The following is a 12670-nucleotide window of genomic DNA, read 5'->3' as shown; positions in this document are numbered from 1 at the left end:
GGAACATTGAACCTGATAGTGGCGCCCGACGAAGAAGAATAACCATGGCCGAGTTTCAAGAAGAACCTGTGCTGCCTGCAGAAACGGCTCAGAATCCAGAAATGCCAGCTGCCGCCCTGGAAGGATTCGGTTACATCTTCCAGACCATGCGCGCTTCGATGAAACCAGAAGCAACGTTTAATGGAAACTCACCGGTAACCAGTTTTTTGGAAAAATTGGATGACCACTTCATGCTCTACCCCGTGCACGAGTTTCAAAAAGTTACCTTAGCTACCAGCGCTTTGAGGGGCCAAGCGCTTAACTGGTTCAAATGTATCGGCAGAAGTCTCTTGGGTCAAGCAGGAAGTCCCACCTATACTTATGAAAATTTCAAGACTGCCCTACTAAAAGCCTTCCCTGTTGTAAAGGATCGTGCGAAATTAGAAACGGAACTTTTTAGTATATATCAACAAAGAATCGAAAACCTCTCGAGCTTTATTTTAAGAAAAATTCACGTTTTCAAGCTCTTGTATGGAAACCGTCCGGATCCTGAAATAATTCAAGTGATTTTGCCGAGGTTACTACCCCAAGTGCAAGACTTTATTGAATTGAGAAATCCGACTACACTGGAAAAATTATTTGAGCTAGCAATCCAGTTTGAAAGTAGAAGAACGGCGGACGTCGAAAGAAGACGCCAATATCAACAGCGAAACCAATTTGGTACGCCAAGACTACAGCAAACTCAAGCATACGGCTACGGAGAAAAAGCGAATCAGTGGGCAAGGAAACCCGAGCATTCAAAAACAGCCGGCGAACGTCGACAGTTCAATAGCAACCCAGGAAAAAAGTCTCAAGGCCAGTGGAAAAAGAAGGAAAGCACGGAAAGGAAAAATAATTTAAACTAAAACGGATTTCTGCTGACGAGAGGGTGCGGAAATCCGAAGGCCACGAAAACCCCTCTTCCTACAAGTTAAATACAGTAATGGTGAAAAATTTGACTCTGCCGAAGATTGAAGTCTTCGTGAATAATATCCCGGCCACCGCACTCCTGGATACCGGCGCGCAGTGTTCCTGTGTGGCAGAAGTCTTTTTTAGAAAGTATTTTCGCAAATACCGCATATATAATGCGGATAATACAACAGTATTAGCGGCGCAAGGAGAAGAATGTAAGTGCGTAGGTAAAGTACCTTTGTATATTCGTATCAAGGACGAACAAGTAAAGGTGATGTTTTTTATAGTAAAGAATCTGCAAGCACATTTGATTTTAGGAATAGATTTTCTTTCAGACTCACAAGCTACACTGGATTTTAATGAAGCGTCCCTTAAGCTGACGATGAAACCAGTGCGTGTAGAAAAGGTTGAACCGCCAAGGTTAAATCTTGACCACCTGCCTAATGACGAGCAAGATAGAATCCGACAAGTGGTAAGTGAATTTGCTTCCTTATTTAGTGATATTCCAGGATTTACTCAGGTTACTAACCATAGTATTGACACCGGAGATGCATTGCCAGTTCGTCAAAAACCATACCGGTATGATAAGAATAAGGAAAAAATTATAGAATGGCATATTACCGATATGCTACGTAAAAAGATCATAACGCCCATCTCAAGTCGTTATGCTAGCCCGGTGGTTTTATGTAAGAAAAATAATGATTATCCTTTGGAGCATCCAAAAAGGTGGAGATTCGCTATTGATTACCGTAAATTAAATTCCATAACGAAATATCCGGTATATCCGTTACCGATCATAGAAGAAATTTTAAGGAACATAAAATCAACCAAATTTATGACGACTTTAGACTTAACGACTGGTTATTTTCAAATAGGGGTCAGGCCTGAGGACGTGCCTAAGACTGCTTTTATAACCAAGTCTGGCACTTATGCATTTTTGCGTATGCCGTTTGGCCTTTCTGGGGCCCCAGCAACATTTCAGCGATGCATGGACATTGTGTTAAGACCTGTTCTTGGAAAGTCCACATTTATCTATTTAGACGATATCATTATTACTAGTGATAATCTCGACCAACATATACAGGATTTAAGACAGGTGTTTTCTTTATTAAATGAGGCCGGTCTAAAAGTTAATGTCGAAAAGTGCAAATTTGCAGCCCCTGAATTAAAATATTTAGGTTACAAAATATCGCAAAAAGGGATCGAGACAGATGAATCAAAAATAATCGCTGTACAAAAGTATCCGACTCCAAACACGGCAAAGAAGCTCTCTTCTTTTCTAGGGCTTTGTTCATATTATAGGTCCTTTATAAAAGATTTTGCGGCTATCGCTGAGCCATTGTTAAAATTAAAAAGGAAAAAGGCAAGATTCTCGTGGACGGCCGAAGCCAATAGTGCTTTCGAAAAATTAAAACAAGCATTAACGCAAGCCCCTGTGTTAAAATTTCCTGAAAAGGATGAAAATTTAGAAATTTCAGCGGATGCTTCGGATTATGCGGTAGGAGCGGTACTTTCGCAAAATCAGCAGCCCGTGGCATTTTTTAGCCGAACTTTAAATCAAACACAAAGAAACTATTCCGCGACCGAGAGAGAGGCACTTGCAGTTCTGTTAGCAGTGCAAAAGTTCCGAGTCTATTTTGGAAAGGCGCCGATAACAGTATATTCTGATCATGCGGCGGTAACTAGATTGTACTCAGGGAAAAATTTATCCCCAAGGTTAATAAGATGGGCACTCAAGCTGCAAGAATATAATCTGGTAATCAAGCATACCCCCGGAAAGGAAAATATCGTAGCAGATGCCCTATCACGAATTAAATTAGACGAACAGGGTAATACCGTAAAAGTTGCAATGCTTACAGCGTGTACAATAAATTCCCGAGAAACTGTAATAACCGAACTGGGTAAGGATCCTGAGTTTGGAAGTATTTATGAGTATTTGAAGGATCCTGAAAATTTTAGCCACCAAGATATTGTGGCGATAAGAAATAGGGCGGCCCATTACGAACTAATAGATGGTCACTACGAATTCCAACAACGAATTTCGACCTGTTATCCCAGCTAGTCTTAGATTAAATATCCTGCATGAGCTCCATGACAGCCCTTTAGCTTCTCATGCTGGTATTCGAAAAACTATCCAACGCGTACGCGAGGCAGTCTACTTTCCTGAACTGCAAAAGTTAACAAGGGCGTATGTCCAGTCCTGCCCAACATGTCAAGCCGTTAATTATATTAATTTCCGCCCGGCCGGGTTTCTAAATAGTATTAAATCCGAATTTCCAAATGAAATAATTGGCATCGATTTATTGGGCCCTTTCCCAAAAAGTCAGTTAAATAAAAGTCGCTATCTCCTTGTTATGGTTGATCATTTTAGTAAATGGACCGAAATTGTTCCCTTAAAACGAGCCTCCGCGAAATTAGTTACTGATTCTATTTTAAATAAATATATTTTAAAATACGGGGCGCCCCTAAAAGTTATATCGGATAATGGTCCTCAATTTGTAAGTAATATATTTGAAGACATGTGCCAAAAACTGGGCATACGTCATTTAAAACTGGTCCCGTATCGGCCGCAATCAAATATAGCGGAACGGGTCAACAGAAATATAGTGAAAATTATCCGTAGTTATGTTAAAAATTTACATAAAAGCTGGGATAACTATGTCAATGAATTTGCTTTCGCCCTTAGGACCGCAAAACATGATACAACGGGAAAAACTCCTGCTGAGTTATTTCTAGGCAGAAAGATTATAACACCGTTAGATAAATTATTTTATGTGCAACAAAGAGCCCCAGAATTTAAAATGGGTGATATAGAAAAACTAATAAAAGAAGCAAAAAAGAATACGGAAGTAGCACAAAGAAAACAGAAGTTATATTATGATCTGAAACGACGGGGAGTAACTTATAAAGTAGGGGATGAAGTTTTAAAAATTAAGCATTCACTTTCTTCAGCACCAGAAGATAAAACTGCCAAATTTTTTCCACGATTTGAAGGACCATATGTTATAGAAAAAATAACTCACGCTGTTGTAGTGTTAAAGGCCAGAAATGGTGAAACCTGTTCCGCAAATATTGATCAAATTAAGCCCTACTTCGATCGTAATAAAATGCAAATCTTTTCAGATCTTTTGCAGGATCCGGCACGGCAGACACCGCAGGTACAAGTTCCAGAGGTGGGAAAACGACAAGTACAAGGGCAGGCCAATGAGAGACAGAAGCATGTGAAAAGAAAATTGCCCCGCGGAAAAATTGAAGGTAAAAAGAAAAAGAAGCCGTTCCACCGTCCAGAAAACAGAGTTCACGAACACCCCCAGAATGAAGAAGGGAGAAGGACGACGTATGTGAAGAGGACCAGGAGAAATGACGGCAACTATAACCCGGCTTTAAAACGGAAGATTGACTCATCCGACAGAACTCTCCGCAGCAAAAGTCGCCGAACTGCGGAAGGGCCATCAGCGGCGGAGGAAAAAGTACAAGAAAAATTTGAACGGCCAACAACGAGGTCCAAGCAGGATCACGACAGAAGTTTCCCGGTTCCACCAAGACCAGCTGCCTTTAAACGGCCAAGACCACAAACAGAGGAGAAAAGGAAAGTATTCAAGGGTGGCCGTACTGGTGAAAAACGGAAGCTTCCAGAGGAAAGCACTGAAGGGCGAGCCCGTACAAGAAGGAGGATAAACCAGGCTAATATCTGCAGTACCTTTAAAGACTGGGCCCAGAAAAGGATGTCCGAATATTACAAAGATAAGTAAAATTTTATGTTACTTTGCAAACTTAAGTTAATCTTTCATTCTTACTGCAAGTGGCAGATTTCAAGAAGTTTTACCTCATGCGAGGTCTACCTTTATCGCCAAAAGGGCGAGAAATGAGTTGTGACCGATTTTCGTATTATGTTTTTAAATTACTCGCGCGTAAAACTAAAGTTGATGTATAATAGCGTTGTGTAAAAACTTAAATTTTTGTAAAAAGTTATTGTATAAATTTTATTTAAAACATTCTAGCAAGAGAGAAGTTTTAGTCTGAAAGACTTTTTGAAATGTAGTATTATTTCAATGTAGAAAGAATTGGCACTTGCTTTGAAAAGAATAGAAGTTAACAATGTACTACTAATGTATGTTTTCAAATGTGTAAAATTAACGCCATGTTGATATGTTCTGATATACATGTGAACTGTTATTTTAAATGTTAAGAAATACCGTGATATGGTAAACGTGAAAGTAATGTTAAAAATTTGTTATTCGTGTGACTGTAAAGATTAAATCATGACGAATATGTGGTAAAGGTTGAATGATGTAGTTAGGCTCTCTGACGCTACACTTTAGAGTTAGCCACTTTTAGAATAGTACCTCAGGGTTTAGAGTTGAAATTAGGGTGTGTTAAGAGGTCTCGTTATGTTGAATTTTAACACGTTAGTGTTTTGATTGTAGGAGGAAGTGTGGCACACGTAGACACAAGTTTGGTGTTCTTTTACAACACATGTCAGAGAGCACGGGGAGAGATAATTAAAATAGTCATGAATGAAATAAGAATGTTAAGAGCAGTATAATGGTATATGTTACTTGCCATGTCATTGTGTAACATTTCATTAAACTAGTTTTCCTTCCAGATCTCTGGAAGGAACCAGAATTGAATAAAAGCTCCTGGTTAGATGCAGTACAGATGAAAAAAAAAAAAAAGATTGTTGTATATCCTGGGAGCTGCTATTGTAACAAATTTCTTTCTTTTAAATTTTCTAGTTTCTAACGAAGTTATGATTGTAAAAGGTTGGCCTCGCGTTAGATTCTAGAGCTAAAAGTTTTCAACAAGGTCGTTTTAGACCTCAGTTTCAAACTAATTAACTCTGGCGGGAAGTATGTAAGGATCTTAAGTTTTACTAACGTTTATTTTATTTTAAATCTTTACTATCACTTCTTATTTTCTACTTCCGGCCAGAATTATAAGCGTGAAGGTTTTTATGCAAAGTTGTCTGGCGAACGCCAAGTACTTAAGTTGTGGCTTTTTGCCAAGCGAAAGAGAGAGGAAGCAGTGAGTTCGAAGCAGGCCGCTTACCTTAGAAGTTACACAGTTGCTATTTGCCTTCCAGGCCAGAGGTTTTAATCCTCTTGATAAATTAAACGTATTGTAGTGTTCACAGTCTCTGTGCTACATACGCTTCCTGTTATTATAAGGCCAATCTTCCACGTGTATTATTCTAAAGTTAAATTAGAGTTTAGTTTTATTTTTATACTTCTTTACGTTAGACCCCGAGTGGAGGGTCAGTGTATTCCGAAGTACGGAAGTCATTGTATATAGAGAAAAATAAAAGGTTTTGTATACCCTTCGTCTGTATCCTGTCTACTTACTACAATTAGTGAATATAGCTTTAGTAAGCTCTCTGTTCCTAGTCAGGTCCTTGTATGTTCCCGAAGAAGGTTAGAAGGAACATTGAACCTGATAACTTCTATTACGACAAGAAAGGTCAGTGTAAGGTTTTTGCAATCCAGTGGTGTTCCTTGTCACCAAAAAAAAAAAAAAAAAAAAAGGGAAAAAGAAAAAAACTGCTGGTTGCGGCTAACATTGCATAGATAATTATGCACCACTTTTGTTAGTGATTTCCACACTGATTCATAGGATATATCCAGCTGTCTGATGTTGCAATTTCTTTGCTTGAGGCCGAAATATTAATCATTGTCTATTGAACTTCAAAATATGCAGAACATCTTCGATATGTGGGAAATGACAGACCTGACAGTCTTGACCCGGGCTGAACATTCGCACTTTCAGTGAGCTTGAGCCTAGTAATGATTCCTTTGACTATTTATGAATACATCGTAACTTGGTGTAAATTAACGATCTTCGAACTTTGCTGATTAAGAGAAGCTTTAAAACTATAATTTTTTCGTGAAACCTCTGCAAAACAGTTTTGCCTTGATGGCCTCTCCTACTGTTTTCAGTATAATAAATGCTAAAAAGGTATTGAAAATATGTTAATTTTGTATACCGTTGATGCGGAAAATCAAAAGAAAATTATTGTTCCATTATAATTTTACTCATAAAAATATCTGTTTTCTATTATGTAAGGTAACAAATAAATAAAAAGCATTATTAATCATTTTAAATTGTTAGATTTGTCATCCAGATGCTGTTAAAAAATTATTCTGAATTTTAATTTTTAACACGTGGAACCAACAGAGGAGTTTGCGTGGAAGTATAGTGGAACGTGGAAGTATTATTGCTTAATAGCAAAACTGGTGAACAGCAGCCATAATACTGCTTTGATTTTCGGAAAATAACTTTATAAGTAAAGCGGTTTTCAACAGGGTGATAGCTACCGCAGCTCATTTTACCGACAAAACGGCTTTTACATACAGAACGCTTGCTTGTTGTTGAAATGCTTCTTTTCGCTGCTTTAAAAAAATATTTTTTTTTTTTAAATTGCCCCTGATGTTTCTTTTGTTTGCAAAGTAAGAAAACATGTATTTAACGTTTCATTTGTGGTTTCTATCAATTATTTATTCTCTTTTCTCGTGTGTTTTCTTTTGTTACGTTCCTCTTGTTTCCTCTTATTTATGTTCCTTATTTCGGTAGCTAACTTTCTCTTAGAATCTCCTTCCCCACTCTGATTAATATATGCTGAAACTGCTTTTCCTTTCGGCTTATTAGTTAGAGTTAAAGTGAAATTTGAATAGGATAACTTTAATTCGAATCACTCTGGTTATCTCCGAGCTAATTAATTCTTCTTTCCTCGAATTATCAAACATGTCTCCATTCTTTTTAGCCCAAAGGGGCAATTTGCCCACAAGGGCTATTAATTTCGTTTTGGCATTTTGGGTGGGTTAACTATAAATGTTGGTTCACTGTTCAAATTGTTGCCACCAAATATTAGAGCCCTGCATTATATTTAAAGAAATTAAATAATGAAGAATCTGCATGAATGTATGTATGTTTCTCGCACTGTGAATAAACAACGGAACCTAGAGACATCAAATGTTGAATAACTTAGTCCTCCACTTGAATATGGTCATCTGGAAGCCCAAATTTGAAATTCGGAATTTGTTTTATGATCTATTTCATATTTTGTAAAACTTCATTAACAAACTCAACGATTTCAAAGCCAGCAATGGCAACAGTGTATGAAAAAAGAAACATTTTTATCTCCAGCGCGCGAGACTGTGTATCGGAAATTCTAAAGATATGCTCATTTTAAAATTATTTTGCGATATTGCTGTTGAATTGAATTTTATGGTTTAAGTGCGAAGAATATGATATTTAATAAATAAAATTTAATACACGAAACTCAGAAAGCTGTCAGATTTTTTTCCCTTTTTATTTTAAAATTTATTGCATTCTGTTCATAAATACTGAAACACTTTGAAATCTTAGATTTCATTGTTACCATAGCATACTTAGAACTGTTATTGTGTTAATATCATCTTCTCTTATTTTACCTAGAAAATCGAAGCAAGATGAGATTTCTGATATTTTGACTTTTAACATATAGTCACAGTAAAAAGAGATATATTTCTAATTTAAAACATATTGCTCGTAATGTATTTTCCAGGATTTAGTTATGAAGTTTTATGAGGTAACATACCAACTGCTTAAAATTTTCTGTTTTAATAACCTCTGTGGAAATGGCGGAATGATTGTTTTCTAACACGGTAGCATACAGGTACCTGTATAGCAACCAAAAATGGTCAGCAGTTCAAACTTTTCATTATATTATGAAAACATATGAATAATATTATGAAAATTACATTATGAAAACATAAGAATTAAATAAGAATTTTCTAATGCTGGTGCTTCAATAATTCGGTTCCCTACTTTTAAATTCTTAACAATCACCTAATTCGGAATTCAAATGGAGAAGTATAAATTGATTTAAAAATTTGAGAAATGGAGTTCTTACCTTATACGGTATTTCCAAGAATTTATACTTCATTTCAAGATCCTCATAAAATTTGAAAGATTCTGCTTCCATCGACATCATTCTTACTTCTGTGGTTTCTCTGCGACCTGAGTAAAAATAATCCCTTTTAGTCCTTTCGGGTGGAAATTGTACTTTCCAGGTTTCATTGAGTGCAACAGCATTTAAGAGTAGAATTTTGGACAAGTGAGACACAGTTTCATTTTCAGCTATTATTTCTTCAAACTTTCCGTTTGTTTCTTTATTGAAGAATTCATTGATTTCGTCTGCTACAGAAGCGTTTATAAAATTTATAATTTTCGGCTCTACAAAATAAAAGTTTTTCAACTTGTTTACAAAATCTTCTTTCATCTCATATCCATTTTGTAATAGAAATCCGTTCCAAAGAGTGAATTGCTTCTCATTATCATCTGGGCTCGTGAAAAACTTTCCTAGTCTTTCATAAACCTGAAAAATAAATATCCTTATGATATTATTCTACACAAAGTTTGTGTAAAATAAATCTAACGCAATAAAATGACTTAATGATATTACATAGTGTAGAAACATGCTTTTTCTAGAACACTAACTGAGACGAATTTTTTTTTTTTTTTTCTGACAAAACTTCAGAAGATAAAATACTTAGCGTATGAAAAGTACTTCTCTAAAAGCGTTATTTGTACAATTTTTCTTCAAGTAACTATTTTGAACTGACTGATGTGAAGATACAATTAATACAGCTGTTTAGGCTCAAATGTTAATTTTAGGAACTTCAGCAAAATGAAATACATACATTGCAATTCATTTCTTATGTTAAGAATTAAAATTTTAGGATACTGAGAAATAAAACTGCCAGTTTAATTCTTAGTAGCATTTAATTTTACTTAATTTTACTTTACAGTTTTATTCATTTAAGAACATGCTTTTTTGCTAATTAATTCCATTTTAAAATTTTTCTAAATTGAGAAACATATGTCATTAGAAAAGCATGCCAAAATGCTTTTGTATTTTATTTTTGTGTCTAGGAAATTAATAAATCACTAAATTGCTGTAATACTATAATAAAATATTTTACTTTATACCATTCGTCACAGTTTGATTACACAATGTGCAAGCATTATATCCGCCCAAGACCGTAGGTCAGTTTAATAAAGAAAAGTATCATCATAACTAAACGTAAAGCATTTTAGAATCCATGCTGACGTGTCGAAAATGAGAAAGAAAGTGACTTGTTGATTTATTTAATTACGGAAAAGCACAATATTGTTATTTGCTTATGGTGGCGGATGCTTCTTTGGAGGATGTTTCAAGAGAAACTGGTTCTCGTTTACATTACACATGGGCTAAAGCACAAAAATCTAGGTACAGCAGTCCGTACTATGTGTACAGGTTGCCGGTTGTCCGTACTATATGCCAGTAAAGCCGGAACCTGTGCATCGTTGTACGCATATCAGGTATCGGCAAGCTCTGCTAATTGCTAAGCTACTGCCACAATGGGCGAACACTGAGGGAAGCAGGACAAGGTTCTCTCACTACTTTTTTCCCTACCATCAACCTCTCGAGAAGATTTTGGTTCTCCGTGTATTTTGATTGCCCCCTTGCTTCACAGACACTATACACTCGAAAACATCCATGCCTTCTCCGGGGTTTGTATCAGAAACTTTCGCTGCAGCAAGGGAAATGGAATGCCTCGAGTAATATTAATGAAAAAAAATTAAATTTAACACAAAAGCTTAAAATAAGACTCTCGCTTACTTAAAAACCTAAATTTATTTTTGCATTTAAAAACAATAATTATTTAAATCAAATTTTAAAATGAATCTCTTTTTTAAATTTTGTAATTTATTAGACTATTCCGAGAAGGAGACTTGAAAAATCAATTATCGTTCTTTAGGATTTGAAATCTTGATCCTTCCATTGCTAACCGCACGTATTGTCATTTATATCACCAGCGCACACTATGGGGAAAGCCATACTTTCTTATAATTTTGCGCTAAATAAGTAAGGAATGAGCAATTTCCAATCAGTGGAGTTTTAAATTGTTAGAATGACGAATATCTTTTTTCCGCTGAAACTCCGTGATAATGAATAATTATTCTTACCGGAACGGTATCTTCATAGTGTTACATCATTATATTATTTCTATATCATACACCGATCTACAAGCAGTGTATCCTAAAATCTTATTCATGGGAGCACAAGTCGTTTACGTTTTCACAGAAACAAATAATAAAATCCTCAGTCTTCGAGATTCTTCTCTTCGGCCATTCCAATGTTCGGCCTTCGGCCATGTTCTCTAGCTTTTAGCCTATTTTTTTCTTTTTCTTTAGGACAATAGACTCTTTAGAGCTCTGGGACTTTGAGATGAAGGAGGCTTGGAATGTTTTTCGTGAGATCCAAATTTTGGAATGGTCGCAGGAGCTGTGCCCTCGACAAGACAATGTGTTTTCAACCAAAACTGTGATCTCGGCCTAGCCTTGCGCCATATGACTAAAGAGAGGTATAATGAGTCAATAGCTCAATTCCATTCAACACACTGCTTTTGGCTCCGACGTTGTTTATTACTTTTTTATTATGCTACATGAATACAAGTGTTTTCTTTCTATTGTTGATTTGGTGTATCATTTTCCTATGGGGGAACCACTTTTTCTCGGGCAGCTTTAGAAAGCACAGCCACCGATCCACCTCATCTGGACAAATCTGCAAAGCTGGTAGCGCTGTTTCTGAAACGCCTAAAAATTTGCTCCTTTCTTTAACTTATTGCACTCTCTCCTACTACACACACTTTTTTCTGCAGCTTTTCTGGTATTAAGCCCCTTTTTCTAGAAAGGTTGGAGTCGTCAGCTAACTGCATGCTTTCCATCCATCTTCATAAATTTTACACAAAACACAGTAATAACAGATGACTATGGAGATATAAGCGTTTTTAATATTCTTCAAGACACATAATTTCTAATAATATAGCGCATGTCTGTATCGTTTCTTTCACATACACATAAAACAACCGAAACATGGAATGTCCAAATAAACAATAAGGTATGGGATTCCCTTTGTAAAATAAGTAAAAATGAAAAATCTGAAATTTAAGAGGGATAAACTCTGATGAGGCAAAATGATTAATATTTAGGAAGTATTACCTTTCGTCGGTATTTTTCTATTTTGTTCTTATGCTATTACAACAAGCACTTTAAACATATATTGTGTTTCATAATAAAAAATATGTCAAATTTATATTAAAAAGTTGATTTTTTGATTTTCTAATGCAAATTCACTTTTATAAATCGTTTTAAACGTTTAGATAAGAGTGTTTTATGTTTAGAAATAATGTTATGGAGGTATAAGTACTAGAAAAATCCCTTAATTTTAGTTTAAATTTTGTGGAATAGCCAATTTATTTTTAAAATATCAAAAAGAAATTGTTCAACATAAATATTATTCTCGTATACTAATTAATAAATCCATTTCAAAATACCTTTTCAGTAGCAAATTGTCCATCTGAATCCTTCCAGATTTCCTCAAGCTCTTGTGCTGTTCTGCTGGCAGCTCCAGAGTAAGTCATTCCTAGAGCAAAAGAGGCTCCCAGAGGCGATATGAATACATTTCCCACTGACTTAGTCATTTGGTTCAACAGCTGGAAACCTAGATTATTCACAAACTGGACTTCTGGATCTTTTATTGCGCAGAATGGTGACAAATCTGATTCTGTTACGCATATTGTACTAAGTGAAATGATCACGAAACAAATGAGTGGTATTAACATCGTATCTGAGAAAAGAAAAAGGGCTAATTACAGTTATTGTTCATAAGAAATATACAGAGCAAGAATTACATATATAACTGGTTAATATTTCTATT

General features: G+C 35.7%; 1 protein-coding gene across 2 annotated transcripts in view; it reads right to left on the bottom strand.

The window, feature by feature from the left end:
- The window catches only part of LOC118188257 (leukocyte elastase inhibitor-like), a 75030-nt gene that overhangs the window by 41740 nt on the left and 20620 nt on the right, over nt 1–12670 (bottom strand). For both annotated transcript variants that reach the window (XM_085807327.1, XM_085807326.1), the window contains 2 exons: nt 12288–12580; nt 8819–9283 (listed from right to left, as the gene is read on the bottom strand). In XM_085807327.1, coding sequence (XP_085663453.1) covers nt 8819–9283; nt 12288–12575 — 753 coding nt within the window. In that variant the 5' untranslated portion in view covers nt 12576–12580. The remainder of the gene's footprint in view (nt 1–8818; nt 9284–12287; nt 12581–12670) is intronic.

This window comes from Stegodyphus dumicola, chromosome X1 (assembly GCF_044657685.1).
Source record: "Stegodyphus dumicola isolate Sdum_Otavi_A_Nest chromosome X1, ASM4465768v1".
NCBI lineage: Eukaryota > Metazoa > Arthropoda > Arachnida > Araneae > Eresidae > Stegodyphus > Stegodyphus dumicola.
Note: the sequence above shows the minus strand (reverse complement) of the source record. Positions and strands in the feature narration are given on the sequence as shown.